Here is a 25809-nt window from a genome sequence, read left to right as displayed (position 1 = left end):
ATTTTGTAAAATTTTAGGTCATAAGAGCATATTTTAATTTGCATATTTTGGTGACTTTTAGGTCATAAAAATCCTATCCCTATTAATAACAATAATAATAATATGACGAACAGGTCCACAAAGTTCAGTCAAATGCAAACCAAATCTCATAATTTTTTGTTTCCCTTTATTCTGCTGTCTTTCCTCACACATACCTCCACGCAGCACTTGCTGTGTTGGCGAGGACTCAGGAAGAATGTCCCATCCACTAGCGGGTAACGATCGAAGACCAACATGGGAGCATGGCAGATAACACACGCTACCCTGGATGTCTGTTGAGCTGCCAGAGTGGACAGAATGAAGCATCGGGTATCATCATTTCCATGGTTTCCCTCATCCTCCATCTGCAAATGAAACAAAACATGGTTTTCAGTAACTGAGAATAACCACAAATCATGAATGCACTGTGAAAAGCTTACACAATAAATAAGGCAAACTGTTCATACATGATTTAACTTCATTGGATTTTATATACATATAACCTTCAGCATCATTACTATCCTCCTCAGATTCAACAGAATGAGTAGTTGGCAATGAGGAAACAGGTAATGCCAGTGGAATGTTGGGTATTTCCTGTGGCAACACTAAGGGGGAGGGGACCATGGCATGGCCCCCAGAAAAGCAACTAGTCCTCCCAATTTTTAGAGAAAAATATTTTGACTATTAATATAGAGGTCTGTCCAGAAACTTCACGAGTTTTGTAAATATAAGTTGTTTGCACTCACTTAGAAGCTAGTCAGTTTTTTGTTGTTAATAAAACATTAAAATACTGACAAAGGCAGAATTTATTGTATAGAAAATATATACACTAAAAAAGGTAACGTTTCCACCCTCTAACAGGGTCTTCTTCAGACTCTAGTGTGAATATTCGTCTGAAGAAGACCCTGTTAGAGGGTGGAAACGTTACCTTTTTAGTGTATATATTTTCTATACAATAAATTCTGCCTTAGTCAGTATTTTAATGTTTTATTAACATGGAAACAAGGCTTAACAGTGTTACCATTTTTTGTCATCTTCGAAGTAGTCCCCTCCTGTCTATGCACTGAATCCAGAGTTTCTTTTGGATGTTGCGCAGCTCCTCTAGCAAATTTTCCTTGATGGATTCAAAACGGCAGCCTTTGAGAAAGGATTTTAATTTTGGGAACAAAAAGAAGTCTGATAAATATGGATGGACGTTTGGGAAGAAGTGGTGTTCAATTCTTGGCCAAAATCTCTCTTATAGTCATGTCCGTTTTTGATCCTCTGACAACAGAGGTGAAACAAATTTTGTCGCAAGGTGGCGCATTCCCAAAATGTCGGTTAGAATCTCACGAGAGATGAATCACTTCATTAATTTTTGCCACAATGGAATTAGTTTTTTTGACGAAGATGATATTTCTGAACAGGCATCATCTTCACTTCTTTGAAAATTTTTCCACCATTTGGACATTACAGTTTTCTCTAAAGATGAAATTACGTTTTTAACATCTAATACTTATGTTTCCGTAAAAGATTTTCTGAGTTTCACACAAATCCGCTGCTCCTCTGGCTGGCTCATTGGATTCAGCCAGAAGAAAATCGCAAAACACAGTCAACATAATACAACAAATGAGGATAGATCGAACTGCTTTCGGCAGATAGTACACAAAGCTTGCCGTTAGAGGGCTGTGCAAAATGCATTCAGATCCAATTATAGGCTGGCGTGTAATTTAAAAAGTTTCCGCACTTTCCGGACAGACCTCGTATAATGGAATCATTATTTCCATGTAATATCCTGTATCACCTTTCGGGTTTGAGAATTTTTGTCCATTCCCAATCTGTAACTCTGCTCCCCCTCCTATTTTTCGGTATTGGTATTGGGTATTTGATTGTCAGCTTCTTTTGGAAACAACAATTTTCACTAGTGGAACAATGCACACACAATTGTCAATGTAATTCGTAGGTTTACTGTTCACGTAATTTTGTATACTACAAATGACATATACGTATATTACCTCTTGATTTAGCCATTGTATCACATGCAGTGACAGCCAGTAATTTATCAACACACCCCCAACGGCCCTTTAAATTTTCCCAAAGGCTCCAAATTTTGGCCATTTTGGATCCTAATTTTCCATACTAACTTACATCCTCCCTGTGTAAAATTCTGGATAGACCCCTGGAGGCAGAGAGCACACATTCGATGCCGAATTCCTGCTTTTGTCGACAATCTGGCACCCACGAAGCAAATTACACGCCCTTCGAAAATGACACATTTCGCATTACCTCGTAATCCCCCCCCCCCCAAATCATGTAAACTAGATCGATTGATTTGATGTATTTTACTACGCTTTTCTGCCACTATTAGCTAATCGCGAAGATGAGGATGGGTGATGATATGAAATTGATTAACGAGCACTCGCAAAGAAACATACATGGCCGGCTGGGATTCGAACCTGGGGCCCCTGGCGTCGTAGCGCACTGTGTTGACCACTCCAGCACGGAGGTCGGCTACTAAACTAGAGCTAATTAAGTTTTCACGATGTCACATTCGTACTGAGCAGCTAAATGTAATCTCTGTCGTGTTGTGTTTAGCTAGTGAATTAGAGCAATTATTGGCATTCTTATATTGGGTAATACGCACTAGTGAAGTTCACAACTGACTTCCACTACGCTAGGCAAAACAAAGTCTAACGATTGCTAGTGACAGCTGACTTATGGCCCACCCGGTATAAGAGGTGAGAATTCTACGCGCATTCTAAGTCAAGTAGGGGTGGCGGCCTCCCCTGCTCCCCTTCGAGGACTTCCATGTCCAGGTGCGTAGCCAGAATTATATTTGGGGGAGGGAGGAGGAGGCTCATCTCTTATCAGGAGACCCGCTGCAGCTACGTAACAATTATAAAAAGCGATAGATTTATAAACCAAGGAAACATTAATACTGTTTTGTCGTATGTCCATCTGCACTAACTCATCAGGAGAGCTGATTGAAGTTGGATTTATATGGATGGTGTATACACTACATGATTTGCGCAAACATTTTATTAATGTTGACAATTCACCCCACTTGACATCCATGCACGTCGCTTCGGAATGTAACACATTAACATGTACGGAACACGATAATGTTAACTCATTTCAGACGGAAATCCGAGATAAGACAAAACCGTATTCAGCTGGCGATTTGAAGGATTTCGGGGGGCTGAACCCCCTGGCTACGTGCCTTTCCATGCCTACGGGATTCACTTCTCCCTGGAAATTTTCATCGCCCACCCTTCTCCACTCTAGCCTCTGGAAGAACGCCATGCGCCAACTGCTGGTGGACCCTTCCGAGTACTGTTTACGGCCGTTCCTTCCAGGAATACAATGGGGAGGGGTAGAAGAAAGCAACCAAAACTAATTCCGGCTCCCCTCTCGGAGGTATTTACACTGAAATGCTCCGATCGAACAATTCCTTCCATGGCGGCTCATGCAATCTAACTTGACCTACCAGACGGCCAAAGGCTTTGTCCGTGTGCTTTCGCGCAGATCGGCGTGTGCTCGGCACAGAGCGTTAGGGAGAAGGAAGGGCAAGGGGGAGTATGTAGTGCACGCCACAAAAACCCTCGCCCGTCGTTTTAGGAACAGCAGGGAAAAAGCCGTAGCCTAGCCTTTGTTTTCCTCACGCAGCGTTTGCCTCGCGAAGGGTGTGGCGAGGAACCTTGAATTCTGAGTAAATCTCAGGTTGTCAGATAGACGCTGTATCTTTCATGCAGCGATGATTGGCCAATTTTTGTTAATGCTGTGAGTGTGAAAGGCACACCGAGGGCGTAAGACCAAATTTAGGGGGTTACAGCTCCGAGGCTCCATCTGGGAAAAAGGTTTCCAATCGCCTTAAAAAATGATCGTAAATTAAAAAAGGCAAACATATATAACATATTATAGGCACCACAAAAAAGGCCACGCGACTCTTACGATTACTGTATCGTTTCAATGAAATTAGCAATATGTCAGCCCTCACGTTATACTTCAAGTCATTCATTTCTCTAATAATAGAATGCTCTCCCGTGAGGTCCATGGCGTGTCCCACTCAGTTCTCTACAATCGTTTCAGTGTTCCACTTTTTCCTATTATAGCTATAGTTCGTTATAGGTTTTCCTCATTGCGCATTTTTCATCTCCGCATCTTTTCTCTTTTCTAAACTTGCAGACTGCATATCGAGCTTATTTTACGTAAGAAAACGAAGACTAGAAATTCATAAAAGATCTCTAGACTTCCCACACAATATAATTACCTCCCATCAATTATTGCTATATCTTCCTCGGAGTAGGTCTTTCGCTCTCCTATCAGAAGAAATACTTGTAAATAATGTCAAATAGTGCCTGCCATCTTTTTTTTATTTTGATTTCTTCATTGTTCACAATTTCAGTGTAAAATGGCCATCTGTGCTGTAAATGAAAAATAAAAACAAGCCGTAAGACATAACCTGACCCAAAGGTTATAAATGAAAATATATTTCGCGTGGACTGTTAGTCCCAGGACTCCCACGTCCACATATATACCTAACTGTTTCGGAACCGCCTTTGGACTTAATTATTTTGAAGAAAAAGAAGTCATTATGAATCTTTCGCTCGAATTTTCTACCCATAATGACATTCAAAATGCTTGTTCAACAGCTCAATCGCTTCCCCGTTAAAAACTTTCTGGGTGTGAGTATGTTTGTTGTAATTAGCGATCTTCCTATTGTACGCCGTTTTTCTGCCACTTTGGCTAAAGGTGACCATGAGGATGAATGGTGATTAAATGAAATTGATGAGAAGAGAAACTAATATTCTATTAAATCCAGTCGTTGTGAACTAATTTAAACCCAATTTTATATATTATCACAAAATCTAAATATAATCGAACTAATACTATTTATGATTATTTATGCCATTATTTATTAATATTAAATTTCAAGGATTTTAATATATTAATTAACGTATAAAGTTAAAAAACATTAAGCTATTTACAAGTAAAATTGTTGGGATTGGGTCCTCGGCTTTAAAAAAAAAAGGAATTTACGAGGCCGCGGGATCACAAAAGTGAGAAGCACTGCTCTACATAAATATTTTGCGTAAAAATTTACAGCTCCACGTAAAAAAAAATTATCCTAGATCAACATTTCTGTGGACAAATAACTGAATACAACGCTGTAAAGAAAGCCTGTTACGGGTGTGATGTTCGATTAAAATTTAGATAAATTGAATTTAAATTAAAATTGTAGGTTTCAGCAACCTTCGATTGATTGGTTGATTTTATAATATATTTTACGTAGCTTTTCTGCCACTTTCGTCTAATGGCGAAGATAAGGATGATGAGTTGGATGAAGAGACATTACAAACGATTACGGCCCGTTTCGCCTTATCCCGTTTTCACCTCCCCAAATACAATTTCGCGTGATTTATGTGACACTAACTTTCTAAGGCGAAACGGGACATCCCATTTGGCCTTATTCTGTTTCGTCTTACACACAAAAAAAATTCAACCAGGGAATATTATCGACATGAAGGGTCATTATAATTAATGTATTATTAACCTAACCTAACCTAACCGACAGGACAATGGGAGCCAAGGTAGGCAACATCACAAGCTCTACGCTCCCATTATGAATTACCCTTCAAGTCGATAATATTCCCAGGTGGGATTTTTTTTGTGTAAGGCGAAACAGGATAAGGAGGAATGGGATGTCCCGTTTCGCCTTAGAAAGTTCGTGTCACATAAATCATTTGAAATTCCATTGGAAGAGGTGAAAACGCAATAAGGCGAAACGGGAGGACACGTTACAAACATATGTGGACGACACAACACGAGCCCCACCGAGGATTATACTGGCTGCGAGTCCAGACGCCAGAGCCTCGCTAGTCTGCAAAATGCAGTCCAGGGTGTACTTCGTAGAAGGAAGGTTTACATTTGGGTGTCTTACACCGCTACCACACTTCCAGACAGTGTTATTCCTAATCTAGCGCCTAAGTACTGCCCACCATTACGCCTTGCTTACGACGTTCAACCCAGAAACTCCTCTCCTTTATCCCACCGCAGAGAACATCGAGAAGAAAAAGAGGCGCCCAAAGCTGCAGCCAAAAAGGATATCCTATTCTCTTTGGCTGCAACGTTCGTGCCCAACACGGAAGTTTCTTTCCTTTTTCTGCAACAAGGAAACCGGCTCGGAGGCAAACACAGCCACTGAAATGCAACTACGCATTAAAATAATGGGGGAGGAAGAGACGCCGTTGCACAGATGGCAGCTGACCCACTTACCCGAGCGACCGTTTCAGAAGGCTGCCACTTTCTTTGTTTGAGGGCTTAAATCGAATGGAACGAGAAACGGGGGGCGGGTTACGTGCACAGTTTACCTGTACCAGTCATGGCGCCCTGTCAAATGTTCACAATTATCGGTCAACACTGGCTCAGGACCATAGGCGTGCACACGGGGGGGATGTCCCCCTCCCCTAATCATGGACGTCCGCATATTTTTTTCCACGGAGGGACAAGAAAGTTATTTTTCCATGGGGCATATTGCCCTGATAATAGTTAGTGTTGCCCCCTCAAAAACACCTCCTGAATTTGAAATTATGGCATTCCTGGATCCCCATTATAATAATTAATGTAAATTAATATGACTGAAATCAAATTATACGTGTGTAAATGTACTTTTAAGTTACATTCGTTTTCCAAGGGAGAGATGTGGCCATCCTTGCGCCTTGCCCCTATATTATTATATTTTCACCTAGAAATTTAGGATAGATGAATCTTATCGCCGTTATTAAACGATATTATACTCTAAAAAAATTAAGTATTTTCAAGATGATGAAAGTTCAAGGCAACTACGGGAGAAGGGAGTGCAGTAGCGCAACCACAGGGAGCAGTGGGCATTGTCCCCCAAACTTGGACAGGAACCAATTTTAGGTGGGGCAGACATGGAAGTGAAGGAAAGTAAGACTAGCAGAATCTAAGAGTAGCAGGACAAAAGGAGACTCAAGATTGAATTAGTATTCACATCTTTTTGCATTATTTCTTCCAGACAGTCAAGAGCACCTGCAGGGGGCACAGAGCTTCAACTGCCCCCTCGATTTCAAATTTTATACGAATAAAAATACATTTCGTAAAATTTTCTTGCTCGCTTCACTCGCAATATCTGCTTTTCTTGAAGCCTTGTCAAGTTCAGAGCCGTACCTAGGGGTCTACGGGAGTTTGGCCTGGACGCCAAACGATCTAAATGAAAAGAATTGTAAAAGGAAATGCTATAGCGCTTCATGAAAATTTTGCGCCATATTAAATCAATATTACTTTCATTTGCAAAATTTTTGCTGTTGGTTTGTTATGGGGCGGATGAATTGATTATTTATGTATATATATTATGTGTGTGTGTGTGGGGGGGGTGTATATATACACACATCCATCAATGCAATAAAACTTAAACAGTGAGATAAAATTAGGCTTTTCTTTCCAGACTGAACTTTCAAGGCTTTCCCCCCCCCCATAATCAGAATGTCTGCGCACGCCTATGCTCAGGACAACGCTATAACAGTGTGCACCATGGTCGATTCTATTATTATAATTTAGCGTCGCTTTTCTTCCTCCTTTGGCTAATCGCGACGATGAGGATGATTGATAACCAATAAAGGGACACTCGGAACGTTGTAGCGCGCTGTGGTAACGACTCCGACACGGAGGTCGGCTTCACCATGGTCGTTCAAAGGAGACGCGAGTTTTATGTTCGTGAGGAATTTATATTGTTAAGGATAACAATATCAGTGAACATAACTGAATAATTAAAATCAAGAAGACTTAGGTGGGCAGGCCACGTGGCTCGAATGAGAGAGGGGGAAAAAATACAGGATTCTTGTTGAGAAACCTGATGGTAAGAGACCTGTAGGAAAGCCAAGACGAAGATGGGAGAGTCGACGTTGAGATGGACCTAAAGAAATAGGTAAAGATGGAAAAGATTGGATTGATTTTGCCCAGGATAGCGACAGATGGAAAACTTGTGCTGTTGCAACCGTAAACTTTCGGGTTTAAGAAGGCTAGAGAGTTAAACCACGGCCATGAAAATAGGCGGCTGGGCAGAATTGCACTGGTGCCACCAAGGACGTATTTAGGGGGTCAAGTACTAAAATTAAATAATGAAGAATATATTCATTTAGCCTTTGTTGTATAATTTCCTCTAAACTTATTGGAAGACAAGGATTATATTGGGATCATGCGGCTTTTAAGGACAGTTATCAATTATCCCAAGTTCGGTCCATGAAAAAAGGTGCAGTTTCTCAATGTTTATAAACAATGTGTCAACTTAACAGATCAAGAGCCACATGTAATTTACGACTTGTGATACTGTCATATCAAATCAACATGAAATAAAATGATTTTTGAGCGACCTACAATTCCGGGCGTTCGTTCTGCAGCACCGAGCGCCCATGAACGTAAAGCCGAGCCGGGTGGCCTGCTTTTTTTGTTGGGGAGATATTAATTAGAGAAAATGATGGTCCTCGCCCTGGCAACCGAAGAGCTCAAAGAGGGGAGGCAGAAAGGTCAAGTGTTGCTGGGATGCCACACTCACCGTGCATAAATTCTCCCGCTCTCCCTCCCCGCCTTTATTTGCCCAGGACGTGGATCAGGAGGCAGAGAGATTTGCTTTTTTGCTACGGGCACAGGCGTACGCAGGGAGGGAGAGGATGGGTTTACAACTCCTCCCGAAATTTTGGAAAAAAAAATCAAATGAACTCTGTAAAAAATCAAATTGGTAAATGCAAATTTTTTGAACAGCTGTTACAACGAAGGTTGAAAATGGTAATTACGAAATATTTTATAGCGTATCGCGACCCGTTCCCACTAAAACGCATTACGTAATATCCACCTTTACAATTCCAGGCCCTTCCAAAAAATAAACTATACTCTGTTCCGGTATCTCTGGAGCAAGGGCGCGCATGGCGTCATAGGAGGAGGGGATCGAGTGGGCACAGCGAAGCAGTACACGCTGCTCCAAGGCGTAACTGCAGTCGCTTCCCCATCCCCTTTACGCAATACCGTTCCCTCTCGCCTGTTTAGTAGTGGAGCCGTCTCGCGTCACTACTTGCGCAGAGACTTGTTTTCGTCCGCTTGCTCCAGAGTATACGTTCGGAAGTGACCATGGCCAGCTTTTAATATTAAATACTGTCAAGAAGCCAGTGGAGGTTGTTTTTATTGTATTTTATTATTATTATTTACGTTTTAAAACTGCTTTTTGCTCCTTCATGGTCATCCGGTCCTATTTGCTTGTCCCAAAATTCTACAATGTAAAATACAGCATCTACTGCGCTCAAGTGGAAAGCATTTGTTTTTTTGTTGTTTTTTTTGTTATTTAGCGTTGTTTTTCTACCATTTTGGCTAATATGAAGGAACACTCAGAAAGAAACACTCATGCTCACGCAAGGACTCGAACCTGGGACCATCGATGCGTTTCGCCCATTTCTACCTTGTACCTTAGATTCTCGAGACAGCCAGCACCTGGATTAGTCTTTCATGCTCACAAGTGGATAATTGAGAGCAGGCGCCTTGTTTTGGTAGGTAATGACACGGTAAGCTAAAGATAAAGGTACCCCTGTGCTTGTGCACACGTGTCATGAAGGCATATGGGATGATGGGAAGGCTTAAAGCTCCACATATTCTTGATCTCGGCCATAGTAGGGATGATGTGATCAGCATTACGCCCGGTCGCCCTTACCCCCCAGGGTTAACTAAAGGTGCCCATTTAAACGAGGCTGGATGGACCTCAGAAACAGAAAAATGACTAGGAAAATTCCTGGTCCAGATGCTCTACCGGTGTCCCGACAAAACATACCACTTGGGTTTTCGCGACGAAACGTACCACTTCAAGGAAAAAGCTTGAATTTGCCCTTGACATGTCAGACATCACAACACGATGCGCTATCCAGCTAGGTTATTCGTTTTACCTCATTAGTCATTATTAGAGCCCGGAAGTTTGGCAAAATGCCTCTCTTTATCTACTGCATATATTAATAATTTTTTTTCCGGATATACGTTTTTTATGTTGTTTCGAATGTTTTAGAAGCTTTTTCATTTTGCCTATTTGGGACCCCACTGCTATTTTTAATTATAATGCCTTTTTTAATGAAATTTTACCATTTTTTTTAAAAAAATGTTGGCATTTATTTTTCTTCCGTTTATTATGTGAATAATTTTCGCCTTATTTAAGTAAGATTGAACTCGCGCATGTTTCAACGTTGCTGAAGGAGAAAAGTGTGAGAAAAAAGTATTTCATGCTGAGTTAGGATATTGCCTTTCGGTTAACATTTCCTTGTGCATGATTGACTACTGAAGTAGAGAGGTTGATTTCGAACACAAAGAAGATATTTCTGAAATCTCCCTCTCAAACCCGAAAATTTCAAGAAGTTGCGCCTGAGCTTAGTTTACTTCCGCAACCAGTCTTGACAAGATGGGGAACCTGGATATCAGCAGCTATATATTATGCTAACAACCTTCAAAAAATCAGTGAGGTGATCGATGCTCTTCCAGAAAATGAAGCGGCTTCAATTCGTGAAGTGAAAAAACTCCAGTGCTATTCAGAACTGAAGAATGAACTGTCGTTTATTTTTGCACATTATGGTGCATTGCCAGATACAATAACAAAGCTAGAAAAAAGAGGTGAGACTCTTGAAGCATCCATGAAAATCTTCGAGGAATCTATGCAGCAGATGATGGAAGTGCCAGGAGAAAAGGGGTCAGCTGTTGCGGAAAAGTGCAAACGGGTAGTGAGTGCAAATAAGGACTTGAAACAATTGAACACAATTTGTGATATTCTAAAAGGTGAAAATGCTGTTACCAAAATGAGTCCAGCTACATTAGCTTGTTTTATGTATGCTCCAATAACTTCTGTCGAAGTAGAAAGATCATTTTCTATTATGAAAAACACTCTCTCTGACAGACGACTATCAATGAATGTTGAGAACTTAAAAAAACACCTTGCAGTTATGTGCAATGAAGACGGAGAAAATTGAAATGCTCTTCCCAATGTAGATTTTAACATGTTGCCAGAAATTATAGATAAAAGTAAGCGACTTACAAATGTGCCTCTTTTTCGGTTTATTTTGCCTTTTTTTCATTTTAGTGCCTATTTTACACATTATAAATGCCTTTTTGCCTGCCTATTTTAACGAAAATAAATGCCTGAACTTCCGGGCTCTAGTCATTACAACTTTGATCTCTTAGGTGGAATATTCAGTTGGGAGCATGAACATGGAAATAGAGCTAAGTGTTATTAATATAGCTTTCATGCGAATTTCCTAGTTGGTTGTTTTCATATTAGTTTAGTTTAGGTTAGTAAGAGCTTGAAACGCTTTACTCATTTTTTCATGGATGGTAGTACTTTTAAGTGCTGTAGTAAATAATTTTCTCAGATTTACAGCATCCATGCAGATTTTCGAAGCACGGCTGAAGAAACAAATATCAACCCCGTAGTTTTTGCTCTATTGCCCAATAAGGATAGAGAGACCTTTATTCGCTTGTTTCGACTTATCATTCAGGCTGTTCCGGAGTGGAAACCAGAAAGAGTGAACGTGGATTTTGAATTGGCAGCCATATGTGCGATTCGCCAAGTGTTTCCTTCGACAGACATCAGTGGGTGCTTCTTCAATTTTAAGAAATGCCTTTGTCGTAAAGTTCAAGATATAGGACTTTCAAATGGTACGTTTTGTCGCATCGCAAATATTTTAAGACTCATTAGAAGACCCTTCGCAGGTATCCGCCCAGGTGTTAGGTACGTTTTGTCGCGTATTCGCTCTACCAACTGAGCTAACGGAAATAACCGAATAATTAGCATTGCTGCCAGCTGAAAATAAAATCTACATTTGTACTTGATTGTTATCATTCTTCCTTCAGTAGTAAAATGTGCAAATATGTGTCACTGTAAAGTCGAGGTGGATGAGACACAGAGTACCTAGAATTTGAAAACAAAAATCGGACTGTACAATAACCTACGGAAAATCGGAAGAGGAGAAAGAAGAAACAATGCAACAAAAAATGTGAAAAATGGGATATACAGTATTATTATGAATATTGTACTTAACATGGGTCAGTACAGTACTAACAATGATATTAGCGAAAAAATAGTTAAATAATATTGAACTTACACCTTAACACTTGAACTGCGAAGGATCTGATACCCCCTAGAACAGCGAAAAGGGATCATTTTTTTAACCCTTCATAAGAAATGCATTTAAAATACTAATTATTTTAGAATCGGAACATATATTTTTTTAAGTTATATTATTTTCTGTGCTTTATGTATTATAATCAAAGTGCTTAGGTGGTTTGTGATACATTTAGATTACAAATAAATATAATAATAATCAACAACTGAACACTTCAGAATAGGTAATATTTCACCACGAGAAACTGCTACTTGATGCCACAGAGACGTCCTTCCCGGTCCAAGAAGACTACGACAACACGTAAACTGTGACAAGTGGGAACATGCTAAAGACAGGTTGACACCGGAACCGCAACCTAACGCTGATATTGCAGCATGCATAAATGAAACTTTACAGGGGTCAAATTGACCCCGCCCGCTGTTCTAGGGATAAAACATGAAATTTCACAGAAATAAATAAATTATGTTTTGTACATTTCAATATACCGTCTTAAAAAGGACAAGGAATTATGTAAAGTCAAAAAATTTCGAGGAAAAAATAAGAAAAACGGGATAGTTATTAAAGAAACGGTCATTTTGACCCATCCCGCCGTTCTAGTGTTAAAGAAATGGTCAAGTGTCTACTGCTGTAGGACGTTGCTTCGTTGCACAAACCCACTTATCTGATCACAAATCAAAGTAAAACTCTTATTTTTTTCCCCTCAGATTATCGAGACAACCAGTGCTCAATGTGAGGGGAGGGCTGCGAGGTATGATATCCCCCCATAGCAAAATTTTCGTAACGCATCCCACTAGTCTCATTGTCATAGGAGCACCCAAACATATCCTAACATTTTTCACTTTAAGTGCCGGAAACCACTTTACTTTTACAAGTGTGACCACTAGCGTACGTAGGCCTATATTTATTTTCGGGGGAGTGGAATACACAATAAAATATTTCGAATTACAATTTTTAAGAGGACCACTTTGGATTTCCAAGAGTTCCTTAATTCTTTCCAGTGGCAGCGATTGGGTGGGGCGTTGGAGGCAGTCCCCCCCTTTCTTTTTTGCCCCACACTATGGTCTCTTAATGCTAAGCTTTGTTGTCTACCAAGAAAAAGTAAACTGTCTTGCACCCAGTTTTGGCATCCAATCGCCGCTACTGTTACTTTCATTTGAAAATGTTGATTCCCTCAGAATTTCGGAGGGTCTGTAGCCCAATCAGCACTCCTGCGTACGCCAGTGAGTGTGACACTTGTCATTTATGAGGAATTCATACTGTCATCAACGTTCTAGGCACAGTTATTAATTTTCCCTCGTGGGAAAGTCAAGTGTTAGTTTGAGTTTTTGTTTTAAGTCCACTTTATGCACACCAAGGGTAATCGGGACTGGACCTACAGTATAACGTGGGATCCGAACCACTATGTGCCTCCACAAGGTATCGATCTCGGGACCCCTTGATTACAAGGTGACGACGTTACCACTACGCCATCGGGGAAGCCCCAAAGTAAAGTGTGAAAGCAATGGTGTGCCCAAATGGTGATAGGGTTATAACTGGGGCTCGGGACTTTATGTTATAACATTTTTTTTTCAATTGACTTCGGATCTATTATTGGATTGAGATCTTTACATATCTGATGAAAATCAGCCGAAATAGACGAACTTGACAAACCATATTTTGACATATTTCACCAATTTCGCGTTTTTACAACATGTTTCTTCAATTTTGTTGTAATAAGACATATTTCTGTATAATTTCGTAATTCTCTCGCACATAATCGGTTATTTCATATTTTTTCTTCGTAGCTTCAGCACAACGGATAGTTCATATTGTCGATGGCAGGATATGGAAATTACGGAGGAAGAAAGGTGCCGTCTTTTCTTAGTACAGAACAAAAATACCCCCACTTTATTTATCCCACCGACAATTGATAGCCATGCAAACATTATTGAGGAAAAATGTTCGCTCTCATTGTTGCACGGGAAGTAAAGAAGTTTCGTTCTCATTTCTTTGCCTTTTTCGCTTTTTACAAATATCAGTCAAAAGTAAAAATAACATTCGGTATACTACAGCCCCTACTCTATTCTATCGGGTATGGGAGAAATTCGAGAGTACTGTTGTATTTATTTTTGGCTTTACTGGTAATATTTCTGCATTTTTCTGACATATTTGTAATTTTTCATGACATATTTTCCAATGTATATGACAATTACATACATATTTTACAGTTGTATAGGACATAAAGTCCCGGGCCCTAGTCATAACCCCACCATTGGACCACAAACATGGTCGTAGGCACGAAAAAATTTCGGGGGGGGTTCATTCATAATTGTTCTCATGGGCGTCGCCAGAAATTTGAATAATAGAAATAATAAAATAATTGTACAATAATAATTAAAATTTCATAATAATAAAACAATTTTATTCCATAATTATAATACTAATAATAATTATTATTATATTATTGTTATATCCTTGAGGGGGCTTACTCAATCCAGCAGATGACTGAATATCCAGCACAAGTTTCTTTTTGTTTTTTTTACGTTTCATACAGTGTGTACTGAAATGCACAATTATTATACTTCGTCATTAAACTTTAGATACCTTCAAGAGAAAGGCTTTAATAGTTAGATGGAAATTTTAGTCATAATGCTTTTGTTGTTTGACTTTAAAATTAAATTTTTGGAATTTTGAAAAGTGTGGAACCAGTTATTCTTTTTAAAAACTTAGCCTGGTGATGGATTGTAACCTCAATCGCGAACTAAATGCGCTACAAAACTGGAGATCCTAGGTTTGAACTCCTATCAAGGGGGATTTTCGACTTTATCGGAGAGGGAATTTAAAAGCTGGAAAGGGAATTTTGGGACAATCATAAGGGAATCTTCAGTCTATATTCCTTGTGACGCAGGAGCAACACTGGAAAGATGACAGCAGAAGTGATAATGGTGGGGTCGCGGGTGGGCTACGATTCTGAGAATAAATCCTGTTTCACTCAACTTTCAGAATTCCAAATGTATGAAAATTCTAGCTCGATCGTTTCAAGATTGTCTCCATGTATTTTTGTGATGCTTCGAAAAAAAATTGAAAATTTGTTACAGATTTTGGTTTCTGAACTTCCATTAATCCAACATGTCAGAAGTTTCGGGGGGGGTTTGAACCCTAGAAACCCCCCCTCTAAATACGGCCATGACCACAAACGCAGGCAAAGATTGCAAAATGCGACTGCTAAAAAAAATAAAGCAACCCCCCTTTACGAAAATCCTGGGAATACCACTGCGCGAAAGGTTCCGTCAACGTGGTGACTACGTGTGGAGGAGATATTCAAGAAGTAGCGGCAAGCGAAATCCTACGTTGAGATTTCCACGTCCTCCACTGCGTGCACGCACGTTGTTTCCAAGTTTTGTAAGATTCGTGCCACAGTCGCCGGCGAGTGTCTGTATGTTAAGCAGCACCGGAAACTCAGTCACGGCTCTTGCACTTCCCAAAATGGTAAACACGCTGCCGCGCCTCAGGCAAGGTCTCCCGCGTAATAATAAAAGGAAGAGAGAGAAAAAAATGGAAACCAGTTCTGGACGTGTGCTGAGGAGACGAGGACTTTTATGCAACGAAGGTAGCTTCTAAAAATAAAAACCGGCTTCGCGCCACGCATCAATGGGTCGTTACCGAACAACTTGCATGCCTAATACAAACAACTCAATGCCCGACAAATGAGTGGCTGGCTTTGTTCTTTCTGCGGGCGCGTTTTAAGGAGTGATGTAGCCTCCATTCCACTCACTCACACACACCCAATGCATGTAAGATGAATAAAAGACGGATGGTCCGACAGTGGCGTGCCCAATACCCTTTGCTCCAGTATTACTAAAAAAAAGAACGACAAAGGCAGGAAATGATGACAAAATGAGGGCACGCCACTGGGTACCGAGACAGACTTAGGTGCCCGACACTCTGGACACTGTTCATAACTTCGATTGATTGATTGAGCTGGTTTATTTTGCTTCGCTGCCACTTTTGGCTAATCTTAAAGATGAGGATGATTGATGATACTATTAAATTGACGAAGGAACACTCGTAAAGAACACCCAAGCCAGAAATCGAACCCGGAGCCCATGGCGTCGTAGCGCGCTGTGCTAAACGCTCCGTCACTGAGGCCGTCTCCAAACATTGATAATATTTGAAAAAAATACCTGAACACCTCGATTTTTTTCTTTTCCCCTCAAGTTCGAGTTATCAAGGTTCCACTGTAACATATACGAACAAATATTTCAGTTTCTTTCAAGTATCATCAGGTCGTTCTCGGGAAGTATCGTGACGGTAGTTTCCTTGTTAATTCATTCTATTTGTTCTAGTAAACGTACCATTTCAGAGACTATTACGAAGAGGCCAGAAATTCGCGAAGAAATGTTATAGTTCGCGGCCCAAGGGATTTTAACTAAGAAGTTGCTGTACACAAAGCGTTTTGTCCGGACACCACAGCATCTGGGCAGTCGTTTTATGTACGTAAAACGAACGCATATAAAAAGAGAAATAACAAAGCAACGGAAGATTTTCAGAAAAGTGAAGCAGTCCAAAAATAGTGAATTCATAATTACATGAAAGTGACTACATGATTTCGTATTTATTGTGTACCACTTTTAGATCAATCCACTATTTTGTTCTTGTTTACGTCCTTGAAAGTTCTTTTCAAGTTCGCGAACACTAGTACCTTCTTTGACTGGCTTCCAAGAATAACTTCGGAAAAGAGAAATTTCCTTTCAAGTGGCAACATTGATCAGACAGCCACGAATATCTGTGGAGTTGACAAACGACTCCTTCTCTGAGCAAGGGCGCCCGCAGAGGGGGGACAGGGACTTGCCTCCCTGAGATTTCTGAAAAGATCATACATAATTCAAATTTTGAAATTGTAGCGTGAAAACATGGACGTGAAGTGCCGTGAAAGACAGCAGATTTAGTGCCTACGCAAATTGTGTTGGGGATGCTTTATGAGAATTCTCTTAACTAGGGGAAAGCCTCAATCCACCTTTTCCCCCACTTTAAACAGTGCTCCCCCCCCGAGAAAAAATCCTACGGGCGGTCTTGTCTCCGAGGCTTATGGATCATCCGAAATAACAAAGACGATCTGGTTCCATACATGTCTCCACGGAGGGCGGGTTGCTCAATGACATTTCAGGTCCACGCATGTTGCAAAAAGAACCTGTTTTACTGGCTTCGAACCTCCCTATTCAATTTGCTGGAGAAGCTTCTTTTCCAGCAGATTCTGGATATCGGCCTAAACGAGAGTACGCAGCCTCTGGACGCATCTAAAAAAAGGCCCTCGACGATTCCGGTTTGCTCTCTCACTTCCTTCGAAATTGGGGACTGGGAGCGGGTAATGCAAGCGTAGCATTACTGAAGCTGTACGAAGCGGTTAATCGAAGTAGTTATGGGTCGCCTGGAAGTTTGATCCCCCTCCCCCCAAACAAAAAGTCTCTCTGGAAGAACCACATCACGTCAACCATGTAACCCTGGACTGCGTTGGTGCATACCTTAAGGGTATAGGTGCAGACGAACGAGTCTCTGGTGTCTGTATACCCACAGCCAGTATAATTCATCTGTGGTGCTTGTGTTGTGTCCATGGGTGCCCATCCCCCCTCAAAAGAATTGTTCATCATACCCCCCCCCCCCCGCACACGCACACACAAATATAGTTTGGATAAACATGCAGTAGTAATAGATTTTTGTTTGAATGTCGATAAAATTAAAATTTTGAAATACGTAAGTTTTAGACAACGAAAGCTGACAGTATGTTACAATTATCCAGTCAGTCGTAGCACAGGAACGCATACAAGCGAAACAAATCGTGCCTGATATCAACCAACACTAAAACTGAAGTCTGCATGTCGGAAGTTCCAGGCCGAATCGGAACAACCACAAGGAAACACCAGACAGTTTACCAATAGCGGAGATGCCAACAATTGTAAGACGCATGAAATTCGAATCCTTTCATTGCAGTTGAAATTAAAAGACTAAAAAAGAAAAGGCACGGCTCACTTTCATGTTTGCTAACATAAAACGTGCAAAACTGCTCAGGTTCACTGCCATTGTTAGTATACTGAATCAACCTTATTCTTAATAGTTTGTCTGCTTGAATAACCTTGTATTAATGCGAACAGCACGTCCCCCTTCCCTTTTCAAACAGATTCTAAAGGCATAAGAGGTGGTGTTTCATTTCAACCCAATTGCCGCGATCACACACAGGTAGGAAGAAAAACTAATAATAATTACTAAAAATCAATAACAAGCCAAACAAACGAAACGATCCCCCCCCCCCATTTTTGTGTGAAGATATATAGAATTTGTAGCTAAAGTATAAAACGTTGTTCCCCAAAAAATTCCCATGACGCAGGCGCGTCATGAATCAGCCTTCTGGGCACTCCTGGTCCTATCATGCGAGTTTGTGGTTGTCCTTTTATCCTTATCGACGGGAGTAGACGAAATTGACAGAAGAGGGACGTAAAATAACCTAATCACTCATTCATATGTTATACAACTCGAGACCAGACAGACACACCGCCAAGTCTCGTTCGTCTCGATATTACCCCTATTTCTAGTCAACCCTATGTTTTGCCATGTTTTCCTGCATTTTACGGTCTTATTTATGACCCCCTCCATGAGCGTGCCCAGCCTTTTTTTCTTCAGAGGGACCAAACAACACTTCCCAGGGAGGCCAATCCTTTATCTTGAAGTATTTCAAAAGAAAAGTTTCTTTTTACTTACCATACTTACCACATAAAAAAAAAAACAAGCATAATAAACAGGATGAAATTGTTCAGCAGTCGTTTCTCACAATGTCTCCATCAATCCCCTCTGGCACGCCAATAGATATTAGAATCCTGAATTATATAACCATAATCTCGAATCCTCGATACGCTCATTACCAACCCAATACGCTCTTGGAATGAATTCATTTACCTGGCGTAATTTCTTTTTAAATGTTTTAGAACAGTGGTTCTCAAACTTTCCCCCCTCATTGTACCCTTTAGTCTTAACTAAACGTCTAATGTACCCCCATCAAAGGCTTTCTCGGAATAGTGGGTTTTGGGGAATTATTTTGGTTGGGCGTTTTTGATATGTTGGATGCGTGTATCTGCAATAGAGCAAAATGGCATTCGGGCTGTATGTGGAAAGATGGTAAACAAATAAACATTAGAATCCTACGTTTATTACTTTATTGGGTGTTCCTACGCTTACAATTTTTATCATTACTGGCAAAAATTAAAATGTTAAACATATGTATGCTAAGAAGTATGTAAAACACTTTCATTTTCATATATTTTCCCAGAGTTATTTAAAAGAAAAGTCAAGCACAATTTTGAAGTTTTTATTGTAAATCCTCAGTTTGTAGTGAGATGGGTGTGCCTGTATAGACTGAGACAGTTCTTGATGTCTGGTTGTGCACTTGAAACTTTCAAGCGGAGATTCGGCTCCAAATCTAGTCTATTTCGGTGCTTGTTTTTTTAGGTACACCATGGATGATAGACCAGTCTCCGAGCTGACTGCGTACCCCATTCAAGTAGTTCATGTACCCCTGGGGGTACGCGTACCACAGTTTGAGAACCACTGTTTCAGAAGATTCTGCAAATACATCCGATGATCAATAAAGGACAATGAACACTTCCTTAACTAATTTGACGTAAGAATTTAAAACAAAAGCGGAAATGCTACATGGAGAGACACCCTTCCTTTTGCCCCAGGTAAGATAAACGCTCCAAGCCATCGGCGGAACACACCTTTGGCCGCCATTTTGAGAGACGAAGCAGGCAACACCCTTCCTCCGACCTTGAGTTATTCCCAGCTCGGCTTCATCCCCTAACGGAACTAACCTACCCTAACTTGGGGAGGGTCCTGTAGCATGAGGGTAAAAAACGATCGATAAAAGTCCCTTGTTGAGTGGAAGCGAAGGGGGATGAAGCTGCTGGGGTAACGACTATTGCAGTGGGGTAGACGCAGGATCTGACGCAGCTGAAGCCGGAAGTCCTTTCACATAAATCGTTCTCCACACGAGCCATTATATTTATCAGAAAGAGAATGTTCAGAAGGGAAACAACTTCAACAAACGTTGTACCATTTCATGCAACGAAGCGCTTCAAGTTATAAGCAAATCATAAATAAAACCGTACAGCCGACCGAGGACACAAACATCAACACAAAACCCTGCAAAATATTCACCACTTAAATTGTAATTGCGTCCAAATTGTTACAAATACCTGGATTACGTTTGTGCCATTGTGGATAATGTCTGAAAATAAAGACTACTTAAATATATATATATATATATATATATATATATATATATATGTATACTTCCAAACATAGGCGTAACTTGGATGGGGAAAAGGAGGGTACTTGCTCCCAACATTTTCAGGTTTATTAAAATTTACAAGGGTACTTTTGTTAATCTCCTGGAACGTGAGGAACAAAGTAATGAACATTTTTTTGTGATATCGCAAATGTTACAGTTATTTAGCAAAATAGCCCCAGACGCTACTTTTATGGGATGAAAAACTTTCCCATTCTGCCCCCTCCCCCAAGTTCAATCCTCTCCCCCTCCAAATTTAGGCTCCAAGTTACGCCTATGCATCCAAAACTTGCAATAACAAGCTAATCAGCATAAAAAAACGGACCGAGGCGACAGGACGCACGATATTGTGCAAACGGTCCAGTCGGAGCGGTCCGTGCAGCTTGTCGCGTTACACCAGTATGAAACATTCCATTTAATTCTGAAGGTTCGTAATGAAGTGATCCCTGTCGCTTATCGATTTGGTGTGAAAGCTTCCAAAAACTATTAATTAACCTTGGGAGCGATAACTAACTAACTAACCAACCAACCTTGAGCCGCGAGAAAAATCGGTGATGCCAGAGAGGCGAGGGGGCAGTCAATTCCCGAACATGCGAGGCAATGTCCTGCACCGTGGTCGTGCGTCAGGCTTTGGGCGCTCTGGGTACGAGACACACTGGTTCGAGTCTCCTTGGGCGTGGGGGCGTACTTGATGGATGTGATTGCCTACCTGTGCTGAGGAAGGTGGAAGCGAGGCCCTGGTCCTCAAGGGCTGTTGCGCCACGAGTTATGTTATTAATATGCATTTTATGTGAAACTTAAGGATAATAATGAACGTGATTACCAATACATAAAGAACATGACACTAGTAAATTCTTTCAAGGCCAAGCGTCACCGTTGTGACTTCTTAGCACAACCTCTACTCATTCTCACGTAGACCAACGAAAAAGCGCACAGTGCAAATAGATATCCACATCTACGCATTCCATTTTCTGAGGGAAGAAAAACGAGGCAAAAATATTGCAAACCAGTACATAGCAACTGAAAAAGCATTCCGTGTCGGGGGGAAGGGTATAAAATTTGGGCCCCTGGGCTATCCTGTTTTGATCTTGCCGACATTAGTATTATTGTTACCATGGTACTTCACTTCTACTATAATTGCATGATCTGTATTGATAACACTTGTAAATTTTTAATTGTTGGCATCCAAAATGTTTACATTCGTTTCTGGGAGGAACAATTGTTTATATTCGAGCAGTGTTACCTGACCTCACGCGCCTTTCTTTGCAGTCTGCCATACAGACATGCACTCCGGTTAAAATACAGTATTGAAAATAGGGTTATGAATTATGGTGTAAGAAGTTATTTAAACGCTAGAAACTTCTACCTTCTGTCATGAAGTAAGCAAGTAAAAGGACTTGGCATCTTGTTTCATTTTGCTATTATCACAATATTAAGGAATTTTAAAAGCCGATGGTTTTTGTCACTTCTGCCAGATCAGCGTATCATTTTTGTGCGCTATAGCCCAGGATAGCAGAGTGGCTACCCCCCCCCCCCCCCCCCGTCCAGTGCAGTGCAGAGTTATCGGTCAATCTGTCTACTAGGACGCGTGCCAAGTTCGATTTTTCCTGTGAAGAACAACGCAAGAATCACGCAACTAGGGTGCGGATTTATAGGCACTAAAAACTTGTACCAAAACTGATGAAAATAGGTACTAGAAAATAATTACTTGTCATAATTTTCTTCGTTGCACACTCATACCCAAAAAGGCATATTTAGGCAAGATTATGCAAAATAGGCATTTTAAGAATATTAAAGCCTATGTGTAACTGAAAAATAAGAGGGGCAAGTACGCAGAATCGGCATTCTAACGTTAACAATATCAACAGGGGCGGCGTCAGGGAGAGCAAAAACTTATTTTCAACCTAATGAAATGTTTATGGTTATCAGGTGACAAACTTTAAAAAAAGAGGACATTTTAATATTTCACAAAAGATTTTACAGAAGTGTTATACAACTCGACAACTCTCTTAATGGCAGACAGGCGCGTAGCTCCAGGGGGGGCTAACGGGTTATCGGGGGGGCTTTCTAAACCAAGCCAGTTTTTTAAAAGTTTAATAGTATTAAATGAAGGTAAATTATGTGTGTCGGGAGTCATTAAATTAATTTAAAATATAAAATTTAGAAATATCACACAAATACTAGTTTATTTTTCTATATCTTCTAAAACATCTCTTGAAGTGCTAATGACTGCTACTGACACCATCTCTTAATACATACTCCATACTATTTTTTATGATACAGATATTTAAGTTAAAATGTACAATATTCAGTTCAATCATAGTGCCTACCATACATTCCACCCCCGGCCAAAGCAATAAAACTTGGGATCTGTTGACATTTTAAGGCAGATGCGGAAGGAATGTGGATAATGACATCAAAGTCACAGATTTATGTCAAGCGAGAGGCTGCAACAGGGGCAGGGAAGGTACAGATAAAGAAGGCTCCCTATCAAAGAACTTTCTAAAGTCTAGAGAATCTTTTAAACACTTGCTGCTGCTTAGACTTCTGCTCATAAACAAGATGAACGAACGAAGTTGTGAACAAATTAATATATTCTGTCTACATTTTCACTCTTCACCTCAAACAAATTAGAATACAAAATAGTTTTACCTGTCAAGGGGGCTGGCGGCAGTGCCAGGGGGGGGGGGGGGGGCTGGCGACCCTGTCCCCCCTGTCCCCTGCCTGGCTACGGGCCTGATGGCATAGCCAGAAAATATAATGTATACAACTAAACTCTTACATTACCGATTTCGAAAATATTAACCCAGTGTTTCAGGTCAGCAGCATCTATTGTATAATTTGCAATTAAAATTTACATATGTAGTACTTCATCACCTTTTATTTAAACATTCGGTATTTGTTGCTTCACGTTGCTTCCTGCCTTCAAATTTAGAGGCTGATGGACAGACACCATGGCCGATTTACTTTGTGCAAAAATTTTTATTAACAAATATATTGAAGTGGAAGTATTCTGATTAAATGGAATTTTTTAGTGTCTAAAATGGAACAGGCCAATGCAAATCAGCATTTAGCAAATAAATTTAATGATATTATCCAGAGGAAACTAAAAGATTCCATTGAATCGAGTCATCAACTAATTTAAACCCAGTGCCGGATCTACATAACTTTCCCCCCTCAAAATATTAGGAAGGGCCTCCTACCTTCACACACACATTATATATATATATATCATATGTTACACCCTGTGGTGGCGATTGGGGGGGGGACAGTTGCCCCCAATTTTCGCCACTTTTGCCCCCGCACTATGCTAAATCTTATCTACAACGAGAAGTATACGGTCTTTGCCCCCCTAGTTTTGGCACCTTACCCCCCAGTTTTGGGACCCAATCATCGCCACTGGTTACACCTATATAATGTATGTGTGTGTGTAATTCTTGATCTCATGTTGACAGTCACAAGAGCTTCCAGGGTGATTCAAAAGTTTCTTAACACTCCCTACAAAAAGTAAAGAAGTCAGGCTGGGTACAATTGGTCATGATAGAAAAGGTTAGGCTTAGGGGGAACCACATTGGTGTTTTCCAAGTGGCCGCCATATTGAATTCAACTTAAAATGGGAAGGGGTGGCAAAGTCAAGTAAAGCATAAATACTGATGTCTTTCTGGATGGGGGTTAGTCTTTTTTCTTAAGTTGGGACCTAATACACTTGAGTTAAACTTTGAAAAATTGTAATTACAATAACTAGCTTTCACAACAAAACATATATATCAGGGAACATCAAACTTAGCTGGACAAAAAATTCACTGCACTACTGTGATTATGTAATTATACAACGTAATACTTTACATGTAACTTTTGACTGAGAATTTGAATATCATATTCAGTTTATAATACAGGGTGGCACACGAAAAACCGGCCTGCCTGAAGAGAGTACATCTCGCTGAGCTCCTTCACACACATCTGCACCAAGTCTTCACGGCTTTCGTACTGGCAATGAGATAGTCTACCATAGTAGAGACGGCATCCGGCTGTCTGTATAAGCGACAATGAGGTGTTTACACGTGCTCGTGGCAGGCAGGCAGGGCCAGTTTTTCGTGCGCCGCACAGTATTTATTCCTACAATCCTATACATGAGTTTAATATTTTCGCACATATTTACATATAAAAGGAACGCCCAAGATAAAATTTTCATCCAGGCGAGGTCGATTTTTGGCACCCCAACTGTCCACCCCCACCTCAGCTTTCTACCCTGATCCCACTACTTTCCACCTTCAGCCAATAAAGAACATGATCGTGTTGTACGTATATTTACGGTTGTAATGAAGATAAATAATAGCCTTGTTTTTTTTTTAAATACCTTAATGTCAAAGAACGCGTATATTGTAGGTTGATATTAAAATAATAGTAGCCTCTTGCTTTAAATTGCTACATGATTTTGCAATATACCTTTGTCATTGAGAAGTAATTCCTCTACACAAATCCAACTCTTTATAAAACAAATATCCACATTCATGTAATCAGAAATAGGATTTGGCTCTACTAAATCGGGATACCCCGCTTGGTGCTCCATCGAGGGCGGTGCCCAGGCAATCGCTTGGGTTGCATTGTTTTGAACGTTGGTTAAGCATTGGTATAAATATGTAAAACTGCAACTTTCAGCCACATCAATGCAGTATGAAGTAGTACGTGGAAAAAAAATTAATAAATACTAGTCCTAATTATATAAAACAGTGGCATATTGAAAACAGAATATTTTCAACTTCTGCTTGACTTTTCCAAAGGGAAACAAAGGTGCCTATTTTGAAATGGACTAGCTCATTCAAGAGAATGAAGACTACAGTATATCCATGCATTTTCCTCTATTCTCGCACATATTCATTCATAATATACCATGCGCTTTTCCTTAATTCATTGTCAGTTTGAAAAAGGAAATACTGAAATAGTAAACGCACAAGCACAAAGAAATACATTCACTGAGTGATAGTCTCACATTATTGATTCTACCCATTTCAGAGCAGAATCTTGCGTAATTTCCCACCTGTTGTATGCAAAGTTTCTGTGTGCAAAAGTTATGTAATATGTTGAAAGTTATAAATTTGGGCCCCCACCGGGGGGCCTGGGCGTGATGCTGATCACATCACCCCCACTCACGACCGGATCAAGAAAGTGTGGGGCGTTACCCCCACACCCCCTATACGCCTTCATGGCGTGGTGCTATACACAGGGGAACACTTTACTTTTACCGGGGGGCCTAAATGAGAACTGGAGGGGCTGGGCCCCCCTCGGTTTTGGAGCCCGTGGTGATGTGATATATATATATATATATATATATAT

General features: G+C 40.5%; 1 protein-coding gene across 1 annotated transcript in view; it reads right to left on the bottom strand.

Moving 5' to 3' along the window:
- The window catches only part of heca (hdc homolog, cell cycle regulator), a 64312-nt gene that overhangs the window by 19190 nt on the left and 19313 nt on the right, over nucleotides 1-25809 (bottom strand). The window contains exon 3 of the mRNA XM_083124088.1: nucleotides 195-383. Coding sequence (XP_082980214.1) covers nucleotides 195-383 — 189 coding nt within the window. The remainder of the gene's footprint in view (nucleotides 1-194; nucleotides 384-25809) is intronic.

Source organism: Lepisma saccharinum, chromosome 6 (genome assembly GCF_977018435.1).
Source record: "Lepisma saccharinum chromosome 6, izLepSacc3.1, whole genome shotgun sequence".
In the NCBI taxonomy this organism is placed as follows: domain Eukaryota; kingdom Metazoa; phylum Arthropoda; class Insecta; order Zygentoma; family Lepismatidae; genus Lepisma; species Lepisma saccharinum.
The sequence above is the reverse complement of the archived record's forward strand: the minus strand, read 5'-3'. Positions and strand labels throughout refer to the sequence as shown.